Here is a 25,445-nt window from a genome sequence, read left to right as displayed (position 1 = left end):
CGAAACTAGAAGAGATAGAGCATTAAAATTACACTTATAGAGAAGTCGTCATATCTCCGAAACTAGAAGAGATAGAGCATTAAAAGTACACCTATAAAAAAGTCGTGATATCTCCGAAACTAGAAGAGATAGAGCATTAAAAGTACACTTATAGAAAAGTCGCGATATCTCCGAAACTAATACAGATAGAGCATTAAATGCACACTTATAGAAAAGTCGTCATATCTCGGAAACTATAAGAGATAGAGCATTAAAAGTACACCTATAAAAAAGTCGTGATATCTCCGAAACTAGAAGAGATAGAGCATTAAAAGTACACTTATAGAGAAGTCGTCATATCTCCGAAACTAGAAGAGATAGAGCATTAAAAGTACACCTATAAAAAAGTCGTGATATCTCCGAAACTAGAAGAGATAGAGCATTAAAAGTACACTTATAGAAAAGTCGTCATATCTCGGAAACTAAAAGAGATAGAGCATTAAAAGTACACCTATAAAAAGTCATGATATCTCCGAAACTAGAAGAGATAGAGCATTAAAATTACACTTATAGAAAAGTCGTGATATATCCGAAACTAGAAGAGATAGAGCATTAAAAGTACACTTATAAAAAAGTCGTGATATCTCCGAAACTAGAAGAGATAGAGCATTAAAAGTGCACTTATAGAAAAGTCGTGATATCTCCGAAACTAGAAGAGATAGAGCATTAAATGTACACTTATAGAGAAGTCGTCATATCTCGGAAACTAAAAGAGATAGAGCATTAAAAGTAGACCTATAAAAATGTCGTGATATCTCCGAAACTAGAAGAGATAGAGCATTAAAAGTACACTTATAGAAAAGTCGCGATATCTCCGAAACTAGAAGAGATAGAGCATTAAATGTACGCTTATAGAAAAGTCGTGATATCTTCGAAACTAGTAGAGATAGAGCATAAAAAGTACACCTATAAAAAAGTCGTGATATCTCCGAAACTAGAAGAGATAGAACATTAAATGTACACTTATAGAAAAGTCGTGATATCTCCGATACTAGAAGAGATAGAGCATTAAATGTACACTTATAGAAAAGTCGTCATATCTCGGAAACTAAAAGAGATAGAGCATTAAAAGTATACCTATAAAAAAAGTCGTGATATCTCCGAAACTAGAAGAGATAGAGCATTAAAAGTATACTTATAGAAAAGTCGTGATATCTCCGAAACTAGAAGAGATAGAGCATTAAAAGTACACTTATAGAAATGGTCGTGATATCTCCGAAACTAGAAGAGATAGAGCATTGAAAGTACACTTATAAAAAAGTCGTGATATCTCCGAAACTAGAAGAGATAGAGCATTAAAAGTATACTTATAGAAAAGTCGTGATATCTCCGAAACTAGAAGAGATAGAGCATTAAAAGTACACTTATAGAAATGGTCGTGATATCTCCGAAACTAGAAGAGATAGAGCATTGAAAGTACACTTATAAAAAAGTCGTGATATCTCCGAAACTAGAAGAGATAGAGCATTAAATGTACACTTATAGAAAAGTCGTCATATCTTGGAAAATAAAAGAGATAGAGCATTAAAAGTACACCTATAAAAAAGTTGTAATATCTCCGAAACTAGAAGAGATAGAGCATTAAAAGTACACTTATAGCAAAGTCGTGATATCTCCGAAACTAGAAGAGATAGAGCATTAAAAGAACACCTATAAAAAAAGTCGTGATATCTCCGAAACTAGAAGAGATAGAGCATTAAAAGTACACTTATGGAAAAGTCCTGATATCTCCGAAACTAGAAGAGATAGAGCATTAAATGTACACTTATAGAGAAGTCGTCATATCTCGGAAACTAAAAGAGATAGAGCATTAAAAGTTTACCTATAAAAAAGTCGTGATATCTCCGAAACTAGAAGAGATAGAGCATTAAAAGTACACTTATGGAAAAGTCGTGATATCTCCGAAACTAGAAGAGATAGAGCATTAAATGTACACTTATAGAGAAGTCGTCATATCTCGGAAACTAAAAGAGATAGAGCATTAAAAGTATACCTATAAAAAAAGTCGTGATATCTCCGAAACTAGAAGAGATAGAGCATTGAAAGTACACTTATAGAAAAGTCGTGATATCTCCGAAACTAGAAGAGATAGAGCATTAAAAGTACACTTATAGAAAAGTCGCGATATCTCCGAAACTAATACAGATAGAGCATTAAATGCACACTTATAGAAAAGTCGTCATATCTCGGAAACTATAAGAGATAGAGCATTAAAAGTACACCTATAAAAAAGTCGTGATATATCCGAAACTAGAAGAGATAGAACATTTAAAGTATACCTATTAAAAAGTCGTAATATCTCCGAAACTAGAGGAGATAGAGTATTAAAAGTACACCTATAAAAAGTCGTAATATCTCCGAAACTAGAAGAGATAGAGCATTAAAAGTACACTTATAGAAAAGTCGTAATATCTCCGAAACTAGAAGAGATCGAGCACTTAAAGTACAATTATAGAAAAGTCGTGATATCTCCGAAACTAGAAGAGATAGAGCATTAAAAGTACAATTATAGAAAAGTCGTGATATCTCCGAAACTAGAAGAGATAGAGCATTAAATGTACACTTATAGAAAAGTCGTCATATCTCGGAAACTAAAAGAGATAGAGCATTAAAAATACACCTATAAAAAAGTCGTGATCTCCGAAACTAGAAAAGATAGAGCATTAAAAGTACACCTATAAAAAAGTCGTGATATCCCCGAAACTAGAAGAGATAGAGCATTAAATGTATACTTATAGAAAAGTCGTCATATCTCCGAAACTAGAAGAGATAGAGCATTAAAAGTACACTTATAGAAAAGTCGTGATATCTCCGAAACTAGAAGAGATAGAGCATTAAAAGTACACCTATAAAAAGTCGTGATATCTCCGAAACTAGAAGAGATAGAGCATTAAAAGTACACCTATAAAAAGTCGTGATATCTCCGAAACTAGAAGAGATAGAGCATTAAAAGTACACTTATGGAGAAGTCGTCATATCTCGGAAACTAAAAGAGATAGAGCATTAAAAGTATACCTATAAAAAAGTCGTGATATCTCCGAAACTAGAAGAGATAGAGCATTGAAAGTACACTTATAGAAAAGTCGTGATATCTCCGAAACTAGAAGAGATAGAGCATTAAAATACACTTATAGAAAAGTCGCGATATCTCCGAAACTAGAACAGATAGAGCATTAAATGCACACTTATAGAAAAGTCGTCATATCTCGGAAACTATAAGAGATAGAGCATTAAAAGTACACCTATAAAAAAGTCGTGATATATCCGAAACTAGAATAGATAGAGCATTAAAAGTATACCTATAAAAAAGTCGTAATATCTCCGAAACTAGAGGAGGTAGAGTATTAAAAATACACCTATAAAAAAGTCGTGATATCTCCGAAACTAGAAGAGATAGAGCATTAAAATTACACTTATAGAAAAGTCGTGATATCTCCGAAACTAGAAGAGATAGAGCATTAAAAGTACACTTATAGAAAAGTCGCGATATCTCCAAAACTAAAAGAGATAGAGCATTAAATGCACACTTATAGAAAAGTCGTCATATCTCGGAAACTATAAGAGATAGAGCATTAAAAGTACACCTATAAAAAAGTCGTGATATCTCCGAAACTAGAAGAGATAGAGCATTAAAATTACACTTATAGAAAAGTCGTGATATCTCCGAAACTAGAAGAGATAGAGCATTAAAAGTATACCTATAAAAAAGTCGTGATATCTCCGAAACTAGAAGAGATAGAGCATTGAAAGTACACTTATAGAAAAGTCGTGATATCTCCGAAACTAGAAGAGATAGAGCATTAAAATACACTTATAGAAAAGTCGCGATATCTCCGAAACTAGAACAGATAGAGCATTAAATGCACACTTATAGAAAAGTCGTCATATCTCGGAAACTATAAGAGATAGAGCATTAAAAGTACACCTATAAAAAAGTCGTAATATCTCCGAAACTAGAGGAGGTAGAGTATTAAAAATACACCTATAAAAAAGTCGTGATATCTCCGAAACTAGAAGAGATAGAGCATTGAAAGTACACTTATAGAAAAGTCGTGATATCTCCGAAACTAGAAGAGATAGAGCATTAAAATACACTTATAGAAAAGTCGCGATATCTCCGAAACTAGAACAGATAGAGCATTAAATGCACACTTATAGAAAAGTCGTCATATCTCGGAAACTATAAGAGATAGAGCATTAAAAGTACACCTATAAAAAAGTCGTGATATCTCCGAAACTAGAAGAGATAGAGCATTAAAATTACACTTATAGAAAAGTCGTGATATCTCCGAAACTAGAAGAGATAGAGCATTAAAAGTACACTTATAGAAAAGTCGCGATATCTCCAAAACTAAAAGAGATAGAACATTAAATGTACACTTATAGAAAAGTCGCCATATCTCGGAAAATGTAAGAGATAGGCATTAAAAGTACACCTATAAAAAAGTCGTGATATATCCGAAACTAGAAGAGATAGAGCATTAAGAGTACACCTATAAAAAAGTCGTGATATCCCCGAAACTAGAAGAGATAGAGCATTAAATGTATACTTATAGAAAAGTCGTCATATGTCCGAAACTAGAAGGGATAGGCATTAAAAGTACACTTATAGAAAAGTCGTGATATCTCCGAAACTAGAAGAGATAGAGCATTAAAAGTACACCTATAAAAAAGTCGTGATATCTCCGAAACTAGAAGAGATAGAGCATTAAAAGTACACTTATGGAAAAGTCGTGATATCTCCGAAACTAGAAGAGATAGAGCATTAAATGTACACTTATAGAGAAGTCGTCATATCTCGGAAACTAAAAGAGATAGAGCATTAAAAGTATACCTATAAAAAAGTCGTGATATCTCCGAAACTAGAAGAGATAGAGCATTAAAAGTACACTTATAGAAAAGTCGCGATATCTCCGAAACTAGAACAGATAGAGCATTAAATGCACACTTATAGAAAAGTCGTCATATCTCGGAAACTATAAGAGATAGAGCATTAAAAGTACACCTATAAAAAAGTCGTGATATATCCGAAACTATAAGAGATAGAGCATTAAAAGTACACTTATAGAAAAGTCGTAATATCTCCGAAACTAGAAGAGATCGAGCACTTAAAGTACAATTATAGAAAAGTCGTGATATCTCCGAAACTAGAAGAGATAGAGCATTAAAAGTACAATTATAGAAAAGTCGTGATATATCCGAAATTAGAAGAGATAGAGCATTAAAAGTACACTTATAGAAGTGATATCTCCGAAACTAGAAGAGATAGAGCATTAAATGTACACTTATAGAAAAGTCGTCATATCTCGGAAACTAAAAGAGATAGAGCATTAAAAATACACCTATAAAAAATTCGTGATCTCCGAAACTAGAAAAGATAGAGCATTAAAAGTACACCTATAAAAAAGTCGTGATATCCCCGAAACTAGAAGAGATAGAGCATTAAATGTATACTTATAGAAAAGTCGTCATATCTCCAAAACTAGAAGAGATAGAGCATTAAAAGTACACTTATAGAAAAGTCGTGATATCTCCGAAACTAGAAGAGATAGAGCATTAAAAGTACACCTATAAAAAAGTCGTGATATCTTCGAAACTAGAAGAGATAGAGCATTAGAAGTACACTTATGGAAAATTCGTGATATCTCAGAAACTAGAAGAGACAGAGCATTAAAAGTACACTTATAGAAAAGTCGTGATATCTCCGAAACTAGAAGAGATAGAGCATTAAAAGTACACTTATAAAAAGTCGTGATATCTCCGAAACTAGAAGAGATAGAGCATTAAAGGTACACCTATAAAAAGTCGTGATATCTCCTAAACTAGAGGAGATAGAGTATTAAAAGTACAACTATAAAAAGTCGGTCCACTCCTTCGGTTACCTCCCCCACAAAAGTTCGAAAATGTTCGGAAAATTTGTGTGCACGATAACTCTTGAAGAGAGTAAACGATTTAGTCCATGCTTTGCACTTCCTGAAATTTCTACCAGATTTAGATGAGGATCCAATATGGACTCAATCGGTCCACTCCTTCGGGTACCTCCCACATAAAATTTCGGAAAAGTTTAGGACCAGCTCTCGCATCGCTTTGATTTTTGTTGTGGCAACTTGTATTCACTGCCCCCCATACAACGGTACAAGTTTCATCAGGGGCAAGACCATACTTCCTGACAAAATAGCCTGAAAGTTGAAACAACCCCTATGACACCGTGTGTTGTTGGAGCGCATGATAACTCTCGAACGGATCTGCCGATTCGGTCCAACATTTGGCCCTCGTAATAATTTGTCCAAACTTAGTTTAAGTTCGAACATAAGCCATATCGGTTCACTCCTTCAGGTACCTCCCACACAAAAGTTCAAAAATGTTCGGAAAAATAGTGCGCACGATAACTCTTGGTCCATACTTTACTTTACACATACTTTACACATCCTAATATATGTACCAGGTATAGATTAGGTTCGAATATGGACTATATTTTTACGCTCCTTCGGGTACCACCCACACAAAATTTCGGATAAGTTCGTTTTAAGACCCGCTCTCGATTCACTTTGATTTTTGTTGAAGCAACTTGCATTCACTGACCCCCTTTACGATGGTACAAGTTTTTTCAGGGGCATGTAAATACTTCCTGAGAAAATAGCCCGAAACTTGTAAAAATACCTATGGCACCATGTGTAGTGGCTGGAGCGCACTACAGCACTCGCACTGGTCAACCGATTTGGCCGGAAATTTGGCCTTCGACATATTTTGTCCAAACTTAGTTTCAGTTCGAAGGTTGGCAATATCGGTCCACTAATTCCCGTACTTCCCCCCAAAATTTAAGGGATGTCACCAAAATGGTATGCACGATATACTTTCTTAAATGGGGTAAAAAATTTGGTCCAAACTTTGGATCTTCTAATATTTTGTCCAAATTTATTTTAACTTCGAAAAATGGCCCATATTGGTCTTCTCCTTAAGGTACCTTCCTTGCAAAAGTTCAAAATTATTGTTTAAGTGCAGTTTAGGGTCTGTTCGAAGATACTTTGGAAATGTATACCGATGTTATACGTTGTGGACCTGTTTACAGAGATATTATATTTTCGGTGGACAAGTTATGCTTCCTGGCATACTGGTCCAAATGTTATACAATGACCTACTGAAATGACTAGCGGGTGGATATCTATCGAAAAGATAAGACTCCCAAAAATAAGATCCACTTTCATAATGGACTATGTCGGTCCATTCCTTCCAAGTGCCTCATCCGTAACACTTTTGAACTTTAATCCTAATCCACACTTTTGTCTGTAAGTTCAAATGTTCAAAAAGGGCCTCAAAATTCTGAAAAGACCCTAAATACATTCGGTCTGCCCATAGATTAAAGTTTCAATTCACATAAGCTGATCCCAGCAAAAAAGTCATTACTAAGTAATGACTTTATTTAGTTAATTTTGGCAGTAGTAACTACTTACAAATTGACCGTAAAAGTCATTATTTTTACATGGGGATGTCATAGGAAGGAAGTACTTCCTTAAATATGTTTTTTAAGTACATACTTAACCACATACCGGCAGTCGAAAAGAAGCTAAAAAGCTTAGTTCTATTTTTAGAAATAATTGAGGTGAAATTACCCAGCAAACCAATCGTACCGACATCGTAACGAAATCGGAACAAAATTCGGACGATACGTCCGATATCTGATACGAAATCGTAACGATATCTTAACGAAAGTTGTACGAAGTGGTTGACATAATTTCCGAACGAAATTTCGGAAGGACATCGGATCGATTTCGGTCCGATTTCGTAACGAAATCTGAGAAAAATCCTTGGGAAATTCGGAAAGGAAAATTCTTTCCGACATTCGATCCGAAATCGGAACGTAATCGGTACAAAATCTGAACTATTTCCTCTCCGAAAAATCGTTTAGAAATCGGAACGAAATCTGAACGACTTTGCTTCCGATGTTTTCCATTATATCGATTACAGACTCTCTGCTGACTAAGATTTTGTTTTTACTTTTTTGTTGTTGTAAATATTCACTCAGTTATTCAGTGTCAAGTGCAAGAAATTTTGACGGATCAGATTCTAATAAAATTGTTCCTAAAAACCTGATCTCATATTTGTTTAATTGTTAAATAAATTCGTAATAAAACTAAACAAAGTTTATTTTTTATTGATAGGGGAGGATTTAAGTTAAATTAAAATAAAATGTTTGGGGCCTGAAGTTACATAGTTATAAAGCAATAAATTTTCAAAAATATTATTTTTTGTATGTTTTAGTGCAATATACTTTTGTTGGATGGAGCGTAACTACAAAGGTCCACCGAGGTTCGGTCCAGTTATTTTTTAATAATTAAATTGGACTCCCTAGATTCCGAATAACCAAAATTTAGCTACAAATAGCTGCAAATCTTGCTGATAAATGGTCTTGAAAAATAGCTTAAATCCTCAAAATACCCAAAATCTGTCGGTACGGTTATATGGGGGCTATATCAAAATGTAGGCCTATGTTCGCAATTTTTGGTGGAGAATTTTTGTGTCCACTTGGAACCCCAAATACCAAATTACACCTCATTTGGTCGGAAAATTTAGCTTTAAATCCCCAAACTACTGAAAGTCGGGAGGTACCTTAAAAGGGGCCTATACCCAAACGTGGACCTATGTCCACAATTTTTGGTGGAAAGGTTTAGTGATCACTAGGAACCCTAAGTACCAAATTACAACTAATTTGGAAGGAAAATGTGGCTTAAATCCTCAAAATATCGAATATCAGGAGGTACCGTTATATGGGGGCTATACCAAAATATTTGCCTACGTTGTTCATATTTAGTCCATAATTACCCACAGACACAGATTGAGTTTGTGCAAAATTTCAGAAAGATATCTTCATTCGTTTCTAAGTTATTAATTTCGCGCCGCTAGATCAGTGGTTTCGACCACTGTGCGCTGGATCAATAGTTTCGACCTGTGTGCGACGTGTGGATTGGGACCTCACGACTCACTACATTTGGTTAGCTGGCCAGCTAACCCCACTCACCGTCTCCTGATTCTTTATGGACGAAACCAGTCCAGGTTGCAGAATTCTTGAGTCTGGATACAGAGGAACCAGAACCTGATAACTGAAATAATACATGGACGAACATATATGCGATGCTACAACAAGGGATGACTCCCACTTGTAAATTTCAGAAAATCGAAAAATTATTTGCTGGCTTATTTTAAAGTAGATGTAGCATAGAATATGTGGTAAATTGATTTTCAAGTCGATCGGAACAACATTGACTGAGATATGAGCTTTGGAAGGGAAAAGTTTATTGTGTTTTGTATGCAACATAGAAACTAAAAACGTGTTTTTCTCGAAATGACATTTTGAAATCGGTGTCAACTCTAGCTCGAAAACTAACCGATTATAATACCATGTTGTGGGGTTATCAAGGACATCAAAATCTAGCCCATTTATCGATCGATTTTATTTTTAAAAATATTTTTGTGCGTTTTATGACCAGGAAACATTAGTTTTTTTAAGCCAAAAATTTAAAATTTGAGTTTTTTGGTCCACAATTTCAGTAAAATCTAATATTTTTTAAAAAATCGATCGATGAAGGACTAGGTCCTTATGTTCTTAATAAGTCCACAAAAACATATGATGATCGGTTAATTAGTTTTCGAACTAGAGTTGGCACCGCAAAACGATTTTACACAAAGAGGGCTTCGTGGACGGCCATTTGCTACAAACCCGCATAATATTTTTCAACGAAAAAGTGAAAGAAATTTGCCAAAAAGTTTGGCAGTTTTCTTGGAAAAAATTAATGAAAAATGGCCTTTTTTGGAATTTACAAGTGGTGATCACCCCTTAAATGATCCAAAATCCTCAAACAAACCGCTTTACGTTTTTATATATTTATTCACTTTAATTATTACCTTCGTAAATCTTTTTGTTATATCACTCATAATGTGTTTGCAAACATATTGCATTGAAGCACATTTTCTTTTCCTTCAATTAGAATACTCTACAAAGAGGCATATAATTTCGTTTACCCTTCAATTAACTACATCCGTTCATAACAATTAATTTGCAGCCGTTAAATGGAAACATTACTTGCACCTTGTCAGAACTTTATCGTTTTATAATCCCCACCTCGTTTAAAGTGTTTATCTTATCGAATCGCAATGGTACTTGCAACGGATAATTCTTTAACTTTGTTCGATTTTATACGTTTGCCGTTGAAATTTTACAGTGCCGCGGGCATCAAAATGTTTCAATGGGACGAAAACGATTTTATGACCAACAAAGAGAAGGCAATCTTTTTGCTCCTTGGTATTAATTTCACGTGCTGTTTCTTTGCCAAGTCTTTATTCGTTGTATTTGGTGAATTCATCGATACGATGCACGCCACTCAATGGATTCTCTATTTTATGTTTGCCTTGAATAGTTGTTGCAAAACTCTTTCCGTGGCGATTGGTCGTAAAAAACTCTTCATCGTACTAAAGGATATCGAAAGGATTTTCCCCCAATCATTGCAGGAACGACGAGATTTTCGTTTGGCACATAACTATTCACATATTATGCGTCACGCAAAATTTATGAGCATTCAACACTGCAGCATCGCTCTAATGTTCATTTCCTTTCCGTTTGTCCAGTCGACACTTGAATATCTGACAAGCGATGCAGACAATGCAAAATTTGTCACGCGTACACCCTACATTATGTCATATCCGTTCGATGCATCATCTGGCATTGGTTTTATTGTGGCCTATGTTTCGCAATTTTTTGGTGGTTTTGCGGTATCGTGTTATTTCGTCGGATCCGATATGTTGCTGATGTGTACCATATATTTGGTCATAATGCAGTACAATTATCTCTGTTGGCGTATTGAAAATTTTAAATCGCAGAATTTTGACAAGGATATAAAGGAAATAAAATTCATTTTAGAGAGACATAACTTGTTGAATGTGTAAGTAAGATTATAATTATAAGATCTACATTATTTGCAGTCTTCAGCAAAGCATGACTTGGTCTCATCTTGCCAGAGATGGGCAATTACATATCTTTAGTTATCGTTTATTTTACCTAAATTGTAATACCAATTCGGCTGTCATTTGTTTTTAGTGTTGCAGAAACAGTGAATGAAGTTTTCAGCATTTCGATTCTACTGAATTATATGATCTCAATTCTTATCATTGTCATGATCTCGATACAAATCACAAAGGGTTCTGACTTTAATTTGGATATGATAAAATTTGTTGGATTTTTTACATCGGCCTCAACGCAGGTCTACTACATTTGTATGTTTGGAAACTTGTTGATGGACAGTGTAAGTAAATGGCAACATAAATAGCTAAAGAGTACGAGGGCTGCACGAAAACTATCTGGCATGGCAACAACGCGTCTTGTTAGGCGTCATTTGAAACATTTTTTTGGACAGTTCGACAGATTTTTAGTCTAGACGTACTGAGTTTGACATACGACCATGTGTTGTGTTGTTTACAGTGACTTGAAAAAAATATCTTTGCAAAACAAGTACGAACGGCGTTAAGTTCGGCCGGGCCGAACTTTTTATAATACCCTCCACCATGGGTTATATGGAAGTAAAATGGAACATTTAGTTTCCTTTCGTTTACGTAGAAAACTAAATACCAAATTTCAGCAATTTCGGTAAAACAATGCGGCTAACCTTCGGGAGGTACCGTTCTTAGAGAGCTATATCAAAACATAGATCTATACCTACACATTTCTGGCGGAAAGTTTTTAGACTCAGAGATGACTAAATACCAAGTTACCTATATTTCCGTAAGATAATGTGGCTAAAACATTCAAAATACCGAAAATTAAGATGTACGCTTCTATGGGGATATAGGAAGAAGTAGACCTATACTGTTAATTCTCATCTGGAATATTTTATAAAAATAACAAATTTCAGTCTTTCGGTGGGATATTGACGTCACAACATTCAGAATTACGAAAACGGGAGGAACCGTTCTATAGGGCCTTTGTCGAAGCGTGGACCTATACCGACTTCGGTGGGTTGTTGTGGCCACAACCTTCAAAATACCGAAAATCGGGAGGTACCGTTCTATGGGGGCTAAATGCAGGCCTGAACCTGTACCGGCAAATTTCTGGGGGAAAATTTTATACCACCAACGAAGACTAAATAACAAATTTCTGCCATTTCGGTGGGTTATTAGGGCCAATATCTTTAAAATACCGAAAATCGGGAGGTACCGTTCTATGGGGGCTGTATGAAGGCGTGGACTTTTGCCGACAAATTTATGGAGGAAATTTTTATACATACCACAAACGAAGACTAAATACCAAATATTGGGCCAATATCTTTAAAATACCGAAAATCGGGAGGTACACGCAGAGAAAAAAATATGTTTGATCCAACAATATTCCAAGAGCAAAATATGTATTGTTAACATATTGTTGGATTCCTCATGTAGTATTGTAAATCCAAAAATAGTTTGTGTCAACTGAACAATATTTCTCTCTTTTCTTCGCAAATTTGTTTCTCTTCTCTCGCTATTCGATGCCGTGTTGAAAAAACAATTTTGGTGAGTTGTGGTGTGTTTGTATGACATGCTGCATTTACCTTTGTTTTTGTGTGTATGTACTCGTGAGACTCTTGTTTTTATTTGTTTCTGTTTTGTTTCATTCTTCTTTCTTTTTCATGTTTGTTATGGTGTTTAATTATTCCTTATGTTGTGGTGGGTTCTTGTGGCTTTTTGTTTGTCTTTGTTGTCAGCCAATGCAGCAAACCATGTATTGTGTTCATCAATGATTGCAATAGTATACGCGACATTTATATCCAAGTTATGCGAAAAGTGTATATGAGAAGTATATGCACTCAAATCAAAAATTTCTGGGCTGGTTTTCTGTATTGACAATACTTTTTGTAAACAAAATTAGATTATGATAGTTCCTACAATCGGTATTGTTAACGATTTTAACAATATTGCGGAAATTCGAAAGTTGTTTTTGTTTTCTATGTTTGGAACAAAAGATGGTATTTTTGGATTTGGATTACAATGTTTGAACAAAACAAATACATTTTTGGAACCAAAACATATATTTTTGTTCCAACAAAAGCGAAAAATATTTTTTCTGTGCGTGTACCGTTCTATGGGGGCTATATGAAGGCGTGGACCTATACCGAAAAATTTATGGGGGGAAGTTTTATATCCCAACGAAGGCTGAACACCAAATTTTAGCCATTTTGGTGTGATAATTATGCTAAAATCTTCAAAATACCGAAAATCAGGAGGTACTGTTCTATGGGGGATGTATAAGGGCGTGGAACTGTACCGACAAATTTCTGGGGAAAGTTTTATATCCCCAACGAAGACTAAATACCATATTTCAGCCATTTTGGTGGATTATTGTGGCCACAACCTACAAAATACCGAAAATAGGGAGGTACTGTTCTATGGGGGCTATATGAAGGCGTAGACCTATATAGCCCATTTGCAATACCAAACATCCTAGGAGTGATATAAACTTCTATACCAAATTACAAAGATCTATCTTAAAAATTGCGAGCAGACCGACATGGTTATATCGACTTAGAATTTTACCCTGATCAAGAATATATATACTTTATAGGGTCTCTGATGAATATTTCGATGTGCTACAAACGGAATGACAAATTTAATTATACCCTCCATATTATGGTGGAGGGTATAAAAATTGGAATTTACTTGTGAACATTTTCGTCCGATCATTTTTCACAAATTTCGACGTGCATCGATCAAATTAAACTTTTTATGTCGATAAAGGGCCATCCTATAGCATTATGAAAAACTGGTTTAATAAATTCAATAGTGGCCAAATCGTCGCCAAAAAAAAAAAAACGAAGATTGTGAGGGTCACCCAAAATCGGCCGTTGTGGCACAAAAATAATAAGCCGTGAGTAAACGGATAATGCAATATCGCCATGTTATATACCGTGAGATAGAGGCATCCTTGGACATTGCTTCCACCAACTAATATTTGATATTGCATGAACACCTGGCCGCAAAAATGGATTATTCTCGTTAGATCCAGAAAAATTGGACAATCGCTCAAAAAGAGGCTCTTGTGGATTGGTGCAAAGAAATAGTGAGTAAAAAGCATCGTTGTGCTTCGAACGACGTTTATAAGATCGTCACAGACGAATCTTGGATCTATACTTAGGAGCCCGATACAGAACAGGAATCGACCGTTTAGGTCTTCGAAAGCGAGCAAAATCCAATGAAAGTTCTTCATGTAAGAAGCACTTCGAAGCATATGGTCGCCTGTTTCTTTGGCAAAACTGACCGTGTTGCGACTATACGGCTTCAGAAATGTAGGACGGTTAATTCTGAGTGCTACATTACAATTTGTTTGCCTGAAGTCTCCTGAGAAATTCGAAAAACGAAAAAGAGAAGGCGAATCATTCTGCATCATTACAATACGAGCCCTCACACATCGATTCAAACCCGCGCCTGTTTGACCGGACAAAATGTGGAATTGATGGGTCATCTGCCGTACAGCCCTGATTGGGGATGCGGTGACTTTATTTGATTCCAGCATATCAAGAAAAAAGGCGTGGTCAACGATTTTTGTAGCCAGATGATGCTGTAAAATTGTTTTGGGAGGTGTCTAAATCTGATTGTGAAAAGGGATCCAACACTTGGTTTGGGCGCATGAAAAAGCGTATAAATCATGCTGTAGACTACTTAAGAAAACAATAAAACTATTTTTGATGGTAAATATTCGCGTTTTCATTGTTTGGCCAGATAGTCATCGTTCAGCCCTCGTATAATGTGTACATAAATATTCAAATAATCCCTCGGATTATCATTTTATTAAAGTTCTTTTAATTGTCTTAAATGTATTTTTTGTTCTTTTGTAGAGCTTGCGAGTAAGTGAATCGTTAATCGGCCAGGAATGGTACTGGACAGATGTTCGTTACCAACGTATGCTGGTATTGGCAATAGCCCGTGCTCAAAGACCTTCACATTTGACAGCTTTTAAGTTTTTCGCCATTTCCATGGAAAGTTTTGGCAACGTAAGTTTTTGTTATACTCTTAGGCTTTAGTCTAACGCCTTAATACGAAAACAAGTATAAAAGTGTTAAGTTCGGCCGGGACGAACTTTTTATATCCTCCACTATAATATACATTTTAGTTAATTTTCCTTACTGTCCACAATTTTAAGTGGAGATATTTTGTGACCACGGAAGCCTAAATAAAGGGGACAGAAAATGTATCAAAACATTTCTTCAATCGGGCACCACCTTTATATGAGGGCGATATCAAATTGTATTTTGACAATTTTGTGGTGTAGAAATTTTGTTACCACTGGGAACCCCAAATGCCAAATAAGAGGTTGTTCGGTCAAAAAGTAGTTAAAATTCTCAAAATACCTAAAATTGGGATATACCGTTATTTGGGGGCAATATCTAAACATGGACCTATATTGAACAATGGAGAGGTGTTGTGAAAGCTAGGGGCCTCAAATGGAAAATTATGTCAAGTTTGGTTAAAATTTGTAGACAAAATTCTCAAAATAACGAATACCAGAATATAGATCTATGTTGACAATTTTGGGCGGAGAAGATTTGTGAGCACTGGAAGTTTCAAATGTCAAATAACAGGTAGTTCGGCCAAAAGGTAGTTAAAATTCTCAAAATACCTAGTATATATTTGGTGGATAAATTCTGTGACCACTTGGAACCTCAAATGGCAAATTACAGCTAGTTTGGTTAAAAATTTTACCTAAAATATCTAAAAACAACGAAAGTCGGGTGGTTATATGGGGGCTATACCAAATCATGGACTGTTGGTAGAGTAGTTTTTTGGCAACAGGGGGGCCTCAAACGTCAAATTGCAGGTACTTTTGTCTAAAAAGGTAGCTAAAATCCTCAAAATACCTAAAATCGAGAGGTACCGTTACATGGGGGCTATACCAAAACAGCTGCAAAAACATGGTAGTTAGCAGTACCAGACTTAAGAATATTGATATTCATGGCTGTCTCCAGATCAAAGAACTAGTAATCAAATTGATCCTGTTGTGATGGATCGTTCCGAGGAGCAAATATAGATTCGGAGCAGCAAAGGTATGTACTCGTCTAAAAGTTGCAAATAAAGCAGTAGTCTGCAAACACAACAGATAGCCACAGCATATTCCACTCAACTGGCCCAATTGCTTAATCAATGCACTTCTCGTACCGATAACATATCAGCATAATGGCAAAGTATTTCCCACTCCATGCAAACAGCCGCAAAATCCATACTTGGATGCCAGAGACCTCCACCAGGGAAACCATGGTATGACCAGGAGGGTCGTGCTGCTACCGAAGAGAAAAATCCGGCATATATAGCTATTCAGGAGCAACGAGAGAGGTATCGGGAGAAAAGAAGAGAGGAGAAATGTCTTCTCCGCAGGAACAAGAGAGAAATGGAAAACCGGGAGTGTGAAAAAATCTAGATGTACAGGAGCCAGAATGAAGTCCGAAAATTCTAAGAAAGAGTGAAGCATCAAACTGATGGCCTTGGTATAACAATACTTTAACCCAAGTGGGTAAATACTTGGGTAAATACCCGAGTATTTACCCAAATATTGGGTAAAAACTCTTTATCTGTCGAACCACTTGACGTAGGCTGACAAAATTTGGCTCAAAACTTTCTTGTATCAATAGTATTAAAGGTATTGAAAATGGAGTCCCTGGGTCCATGTGTTGGTATAGCCCCCATATAGCCGTACCTCCCGATTTAAGGCATTTTTCACCTATTAGCCACATTTTACAACCAAATTGACTGTTATTTGACACAGTGAGTCTTCAATGAGTATAAAATATCCTTGCAAACATTTGTCAACGTAGGTCCACGTTTTCTTATAGCCCTATATAAGGGTACCCCGATTTCGAGTATTTACCCAAATATTGGGTAAAAACTCTTTATCTGCCGAACCACTTGACGTAGGCTGACAAAATTTGGCTCAAAACTTTCTTATATCAATAGTATTAAAGGTATTGAAAATGGAGTCCCTTGGTCCATGTTTTGGTATAGCCCCCATATAGCCGTACCTCGCGATTTAAGGTATTTTTAATCTATTAGCCACATTTTACAACCAAATTGGCTGTAATTTGGCGCAGTGAGTCCTCAATGTGTTTAATGTATCCTTGCAAAAATTTGTCAACGTAGGTCACCGTTTTCTTATAGCCCCCATATAAGGGTACCCCGATTTCGAGTATTTATTGGGTAAAACTCATTATCAGCCGAACCACTTGACGTAGGCTTACAAAATTTGGCTCAAAACTTTCTTGTATCAATAGTATTAAAGGTATTGAAAATGGAGTCCCTGGGTCCATGTGTTGGTATAGCCCCCATATAGCCGTACCTCCCGATTTAAGGCATTTTTCACCTATTAGCCACATTTTACAACCAAATTGACTGTTATTTGACACAGTGAGTCTTCAATGAGTATAAAATATCCTTGCAAACATTTGTCAACGTAGGTCCACGTTTTCTTATAGCCCTATATAAGGGTACCCCGATTTCGAGTATTTACCCAAAAGTGGGTAAAAATCTTTAACTGTCGAACCACTTGACGTAGGCTGACGAATTTTGGCTCAAAAGTTAATTATATCAATAGTATTAAAGGTATTGCAAATGGAGTCCCTTGGTCCATGTTTTGGTATAGCCCCCATATAGCCGTACCTCCCGATTTAAGGTATTTTTGACCTATTAGCCACATTTTACAATCATACTGACTGTAATTTCGTACAGTGAGTTCCAATATGTATAAAATATCCTTGCAAAAAAGTATCGACGTAAATCCACGTTTTCTTGTAGCCCCAATATGGGTTTCCGAAATCGGGAGGTACGGTTATATGGGGGCTATATGAAAACATGGGCCCAGAGACCCCATTTTCAATACCAGATGTTCTCTTGATATAAGTAAGATTTGAGCCAAATTTCGTGAGGCTACGTCAAGTGGTTCGGCAGTTAAAGAGTTTTTACCCAAGTGTTGGGTAAATACTAGAAATCGGGGTACCCTTATATGGGGGCTATAAGAAAACGTGGACCTACGTTGACAAAATTTAGCAAAGATACTTTATACTCATTGAGGACTCACTGTGCCAAATTACAGCCAATTTGGTTGTAAAATGTGGCTAATAGGTGAAAAATACCTTAACTCGGGAGGTACGGTTATATGGGGGCTATATGAAAACATGGACCCAGAGACCCCATTTTCAATACCAGATGTTCTCTTGACATAAGTAAGATTTGAGCCTAATTTCGTGAGGCTACGTCAAAGGGTTCGGCAGTTAAAGAGTTTTTACCCAAGGGTTGGGTAAATACTCGAAATCGGGGTACCCTTATATGGGGGCTATAAGAAAACGTGGACCTACGATGAAACATTTTTGCAAAGATTCTTTATACTCATTGAGGACTCACTGTGCCACATTACAGCCAGTTTGGTTGTAAAATGTGGCTAATAGGTGAAAATACCTTAAATCGGGAGGTACGGCTATATGGGGGCTATATCAAAACATGAACCCAGGGACTCCATTTTCAATACCAAATGTTCTCATAATATAAGTAAGATTTAAGCCAAATTTCGTCAGGCTACGCCAAGTGGTTCGGCAGTTAAAGAGTTTTTACCCACATTTGGGTAAATACTCGCGTATTTACCCAAGTATTTACCCTCTTGTTTAAAGTATTGTAAAACTATCCATTTTGAAGCGATTTCACAACCTAAACCCAGGAATAGGGTGTAAGATGTTGTATTGGCGATTCAATATAGTAAATACCCAAATAAATACCCACAAATGGGTATTTACCCAATTTACCGGGTATTTACCCATTGGGTATTTACCCACTGTCCATCTCTAGTAATTTGGTAACTGACACAGATACTGTGCTCGGGATATGGAAATATCATAAGTTTTCTCCCTATTGCCTACAAGATAGTGTCAGGGACACTGTGCGAACGACTAAAGCCTATTGTCAACGAAATAATTGGGCTATACAAATGCGGCTTTAGACCTGAGAAATCCACCATTGACCAGATACTTACCCTCCGGCAAATCCTGTAGAAAACCAAAGAGATACAGATCGACACCTACCACCTTTTTGTCGATTGCAAAGTAGCCTTCGAGAGTCCCCTACGTTCAAAGGTATTCCAAGCCATGTCTGAATTTGGTACCCCTGCAAAGCTCAATCGGCTTTGTAGAATGACATTAACTGATACTCGGTCATCAGTTAAAATAGGAAAGAACCTGTCCGAAGAGTTTAGTACCAAATATGGTTTCCGACAAGGAGAGGGCCTCTCGTGTGACATATTCAAAATTCTGCTGGAAAAGGTTATACGAGATGAGAAGATCAAAAGAAGTGGCGCAATATATACAAACTGCCATATGTTACTTGCTTATGCCGATGACGTTGACAACAGGGGTCGATCGGTAAAGAAAGTAACTGAAAGTCAAAAGGGAATTTGCTAAAGTGGGTTTGGTGGTAAACAGCGAGAAGACCAAGTCGATGGTGTCGACGTGCAATGCGTCCATAGGTATCGGACCAACTTTTGACGTTGGTTCCTATAATTTTGAGGTAGTAAAAGACTTCGTCTACCTCGGCACCGCCGTAGACACAACCAACAACATCAGTTGTGAAATAAAAAGAAGAATTATATTGGCTAACAGATGCTACTTTGGCCTACGTAAGCAGTTTAAGAACAAAGCCTCAAACAAAATAACGCTTTACAAAACAATGATACTACCCGTGCTGATGTATGGTTCTGAAGCCTGGGTATTTGCGCAAGCAGGTAAGGCAGTGCTTGGTGTGTTTGAAGAAAAAAGTAAGTAAGTATACCGGAAAACCCTAGCAACCACCTATATCTCAAAAAGCCAAAAGTGGCGCATGGAACACTTAAGCATGACACAAACGATATGTTGACAATTTTTTGTACCGATGTTTTGTGACAACTCGGAGCGTCAAAAGTCAGATACTTGTGTCTAAAAAAGTAGCTAAAATCGTCAATATACCGAAAATCAGGGGGCACCGCTATATGGTGGCTATACCAAAAACATGGACCTATGTTGGATTTTTGGTATTTTTTGACTTCTGGGAACGGTAAACGTCAAATTGCAGATACATAGTTCGAAAAAAAATTCTAATACCTTCAAAATATCAAAAATCGCAAGGTACCGATATTAATGATGCTAAATATTTTTGGTGGAAATGTTTTGTGAGCTTTGGGAACATCGAATATTAAATAACAGGTAGTTCATTAAAAAATGTATATAAAATCCTCAAAATACCGAAAATTAGGAGGTACAGTTATATGGAGGCTATACCGACAAGGACCTATGTTCAAAATTTTTGGTGGGGTGTGACCATTGGGAATCGCAAATATTAAATTACAGGTAGTTCGATCATAAAATGTAGCTAGAAACCTCAAAATACGGAAAATCGAGAAGTACGTTATTTTGGGGCTATATCAAAACAGGGACCTGTATTGACAATTTTTGGTGGAGATTTTTGTTATCTCTGGGAATCTCAAACGTTAAATTGCAGGTAGTTCGATCAAAAAATGTTGCCATAGCCCTCAAACGATCGAAAATAGGGAGGTACCGCTATATGGGGGCTGTGCCAAATACATGGACCTATATTGACAATTTTTGGTAGAGATGTTTTTTGACCTCTAGCAACATTAATCGTCAAATTACAGTAGTTCGGTCAAACCATTTTCTAAAACCTTCAAAATACCGAAAATCGGGAGGTACGTTATATGGGGGCTATATCATGGACCTGTGTTCGATCAAAAAATGTTGCTATAGCCTTCAAAATATCGAAAATCGGGAGGTACCGATATATGAGGGATATACCGAAACTTAGACCTATGTTTTTTTTTTTTGGGAGAGTAGTTTTGTGACCACTGGAAATCGCAAGTGGCAAATTGCAGTTAGTTCTGTTAAAAATTGTCGCAAAATACCGAAAATTCATTATAAGGGGGCTATACCAAAATGTGGGCCGATATAGCCCATTTTCGAACTTGACCTGCCTATTGAAAAAAGACAATTATTCAATTGTTGCGGACGCTAGGGTGATTACAACAGACGGGCAGACGGCTACATGGCTATGTCGACTCAGAATTGTATCCTGATTAAGAATATATATACTTTATATGGTCGCAAATGATTATTTCAATGCGTTACAAACGAAAAAACGAACTTAATATAACCTCCACACTATGGTGGTCACAAACCATCTCCACCAAAAATTGTCAACATAGGAAGCACCTTAATATTGCCCCCATATACAACCAACCACTAATTTATGTGACTAGTTTCGCCGTTAGTAGTTAGCTCATCAGACATATCGGCTGTGGGAGTGGCTTCTCTGTCATCGAACTTTTACTTTTCAAATACAATTCATTTTTACAATGACGGGCATTTGTCCGTTTAATTTGTAAGACTTCCACGACATACGTTTTTTAGTGCAGTCTTTGGAAGTTATGAATTTGACTTTGAACGCTATGTGACGACGTGTTTTCTCACTTTGAAGCTGGGGTAGGTTCAGCGGGTGCCAGGGTCGTCACAAGAATTTATTTTGATATTGGACGTAAAAGAGAGAAACTCACACTGTTTATTTTTGTCTTTAATAAAACGTTATAAATATCTTTATTTACTGAAACACTATCACTACACTAAAATTAACACTTAGTCTGCGTTGCATTAATGATAAAAAAATGGTTTGTCGATGATGCTGGAACAATGTAAGTACAGCAGCGGGTTGATGACGTTGAAGTTGGGGCTTATCGAAATTTAAAACGGCAGCAACGCCCCGATGACGTCGTGTTGTGATGGTGGCAGCTTCAGCAAAGCAGCAAACCGATGACAACGAGTTCTGTTGGCGACGGCGTTTATAAAAATGCTACCCGATGAATATAACTATGATTGGTGATGATGACAGCTTTGACACAGCAGCGGCCCAATGAGTACAACGACGAATGGCGATGGCGGCAGCTTTGACACAGGAGCGGCCTAATGAGTATAACGACGAATGGTGATGGCGGCAGTTTTGACACAGGAGCGGCATAATGAATATAATGACGAATGGTGATGGCGGCAGCTTTGACACAGGAGCGGCCCGATGAGTATAACGACGAATGGTGATGGTGGCAGTTTTGACACCACTGCTGCTCGATGCTTACACGATGAAACGTGGTGACACTGTTCTGACACGGTTAAGGTGCGGTCAGCCACCGTCTACGCAACCTAAAGAATAGAGTGTATTGCTACAGCTCTCATTTGGCCCTGCGATCAGTCCGCGTGAACGCAGCCCGAAGAATAGAATGTATTGCTACAGCTCTCACTTGGCCCTGCGGTCAGTCGGCGTCAACGCAGCCCGAAGAATAGAGTGTATTGCTACAACTCTCACTTGGCCCTGCGCCCGGTCCAGTCACCTCAACGAGTTATGGCTTATTGTTCAGATTACAAAGGCTCCGACCAACCGAAGTTGCGCACCTTTTCTTCTTCCCAATCAACCTCACTCATCAGCCATCAACAGACGACTGCCTCGATTGAGTGAACAACACCTCCTTTTATACCATTTCGGCTGATCGTTCCATCCAACAGTTTCCTCTCACGGACAATGTTTACAGGCATTGGTACAATGCAATGCCACTTTAGTAACACTACTAACCGCCAGATGTCGTTGTCCTTCATTCAAGTGTTGATGCTGACGATATTCGCTAGGTGGATTGTTCGACCGTTAAAATCCAAATTAAGTACAAATGTAACCAAAAACGAATACGTGACTTTTGGTCGTTACATTACCCCCTTTCTTTCCTCTGATTTTTTTTTAATTTCCCCGAGATTGGCTTGGCGTTGCGGTTGACTTTAAAACAGAAGGTAAGCCCTCCAACATTGGGACTACTGTTCGACAGGATATGTGCCGAATACTAAGGAATGTTTGAGACTTCTACAGAGGTTCGGCGGAACACTTTGACGACCCCGATAACGATTTGGTTCTGGCTCATTCGTATGCGGTTATGTAGGAATGATTTAGGGTTTTCATTCGGCTATTGCTTTGACGCTTCGCAGTTTGAGTTTCTGTTTGGTGTTTGATCTGTCTGTTTTCATTTTTCTTCCTGATTAACGCTATTGGGAAGCTGCACGGGATTTTTGATGGCTCTATACAAACCCGTTCTCTAAGTTTAATCACCTCGGTATCAAAAACGGTTTGTATAGCAGGAGGATTTATAGGTGCATACAGTAATTTTCTGGGACGATCACATGTAATAAAAATTTTATATTTCACTATTGTTACGGAGCGCTTCACTTTTTGAAACAATGGAAATTCTTGCGATTTATTGACAGTTCCTTGCGATATCGTTAGATGATCATTAAGTACGATTGGTTGGGCTTCGACATTTTCCACAACTGGTAATGGCTTCCTTACTTCACTTAGCTTATCATCACTTCCAGTTGGCTCAGTGGGAGTAGTTGGCTCCCATAGGTTGATACTTGTTTTTCTTCCCTCTATTAAAGCTATTGCAGTAGGACAATGTTCTTGACATACTAACGATGGTTTTTTTTCGATCACACTTTTTGGTTTCTGGTTCATCCTGTTGTGGTACATGGCACGATGAGTTTCTCCTTTTCGACTGGTCGTCTTGATCAGTTCGGTAGAGATTATTTTGCTGGCTATCCGTTTGTCGATCATGTTTTGGTTGATACCGCTGGGGCTCTGGATGTCCAGTATTCGGAATGCTTTCCAATTCATCTGTCAAGGCAATCAATTCTGATAGCGTAGTGAAATCTTTACGGCGGATATAACGTTGATATTCCGACTGTGAATTTCTAAAGATACGCTCCAATTTTTGTTCCTCTGACATTTGAGTATGTTGCATAATACTCTGAATATCCAAAACGAATTCCTTAAACGGTTCCCTGTATCGTTGTGATCTTTCTCGGATTTCGTCTTCCAGCTTCTGAAAGTACCTTGGTGGTAGAAAGAATTTTAGGAAGTCTCTTTTGAATTCCTTCCACGTAGTCCAGTTTCCATTGTTATTTCATAGCCATATTAGGGATTTATCCCGTACTTTGGTTTTTTTCGATGACAACGGGTTCTGTTGGCGACGGCGTTTATAAAAATGCTACCCGATGAATATAACTATGATTGGTGATGATGACAGCTTTGACACAGCAGCGGCCCAATGAGTACAACGACGAATGGCGATGGCGGCAGCTTTGACACAGGAGCGGCCCGATGAGTATAACGACGATGGGTTATTTATCTCGGTCGGCAAAGCTGACTGATACTTTTCTACTTGTTGTCACAGTGTCAATACTGAGTGTATTGATAGCTTTGACTAAATCTATAATCCAATTTGTTCCATCACATCACATCCTAAATAATGTTATACTATTAAATCTGTTTTTCTATTATTTGTTTCATTACAGTTAATGACAACCGCTTATCAATTTTTTACCTTATTACAGGCGCAAATGGAACAAGTATAAACTCTGAAATTATGATAATTATTTTTATTGCAAAATAAGATTCTCTATTTTTAACTTTAAATACAGTTTTACCACTTGAAATTTAGATTTTAAATTTGAAGAAATTATTTCGAACTACATTTTAGGAAGTATCCGGACAGGTCTCGACAGGGCAAAGGAAGCAATCTTTAGTTCGAAAAAAAGATAGAAAAACTTGCATCATCATCCATTCATGTACTAACCAAGATTATTATTATTGTTGAAACCCTACACATCTTACCCTCTACAGTTTCAACAGTTTAAAATTTGCTAATGGAGGAGGGAATTTAAAGATATTTATATTTATGATCAATTCAAATGCAATCAAATTGTGGTCTTACAATGTCAAATACCGATTTTTCGATTAATTCTAAATGTTAAACATATGTAGCATTAGATTTGAATTCATGTTTTGAACAAAAGTTGATAATTGTGAATTTTTTTTTCACTAAAACCACACAAATATAGAACACTGCACAATTTAATCCGTTTTTTATTTCGAGTGGTAAGTTATTGTAAGTTTATGGTTACCCGATAAAAGTAATGCTATTATTTCTTGAATAAGAAGAAAATTTCATTAGCTGTTAATAATTTATTTTAATCTGCATTTCCCATCTTTGTCCCAATAAACTAAAACCTTATAAATTGAAAATTAAAGTTATGTAGTGCGATTCTCTAACTCATTACCAACAAAGATCGGTAAAATTAAATGCTAATAATTTCTGTAATTTACGATATTGTTTGGTAAGTTAGTTGCTAATAAAAAGTAGTCGTAAAGTTCTACCGATAGCAAAAGTGCTGTCACTTTTATTTGAATTTTTCATTCATAATTTTCCATTTTAATGTTAACGATTTTTGTCGGTAACTCAAAAAATTAGTTAGAGAATCGCACTACTGATTTTTTAAACGTGTTTT

At 36.7% G+C, this 25,445-nt stretch overlaps 1 protein-coding gene across 2 annotated transcripts; it reads left to right on the top strand.

Annotated features, from left to right (window-relative positions):
- Positions 1–10,126: 10,126 nt before the first annotated feature.
- LOC141401995 (putative odorant receptor 85d) lies at positions 10,127–25,015 on the top strand. 2 transcript variants are annotated; one of them, XM_073982597.1, is made up of 5 exons: positions 10,131–10,191; positions 10,257–10,973; positions 11,129–11,333; positions 14,892–15,047; positions 24,453–25,015. In XM_073982597.1, the coding sequence occupies exons 2-5, from the start codon at positions 10,273–10,275 to the stop codon at positions 24,510–24,512; spliced, it is 1,122 nt and encodes a 373-aa protein (XP_073838698.1). In that variant the 5' UTR covers positions 10,131–10,191; positions 10,257–10,272; the 3' UTR covers positions 24,513–25,015. The 2 variants fall into 2 exon arrangements, with proteins under 2 accessions (XP_073838697.1, XP_073838698.1); XM_073982596.1 differs by having other exon boundaries at positions 10,127–10,973.
- The last annotated feature ends 430 nt before the right edge of the window (positions 25,016–25,445 follow it).

Source organism: Musca autumnalis, unplaced genomic scaffold, assembly GCF_047663935.1.
Source record: "Musca autumnalis isolate F117 unplaced genomic scaffold, ASM4766393v1 scaffold_4, whole genome shotgun sequence".
Lineage (NCBI taxonomy): Eukaryota > Metazoa > Arthropoda > Insecta > Diptera > Muscidae > Musca > Musca autumnalis.
The sequence above is the reverse complement of the archived record's forward strand: the minus strand, read 5'-3'. Positions and strand labels throughout refer to the sequence as shown.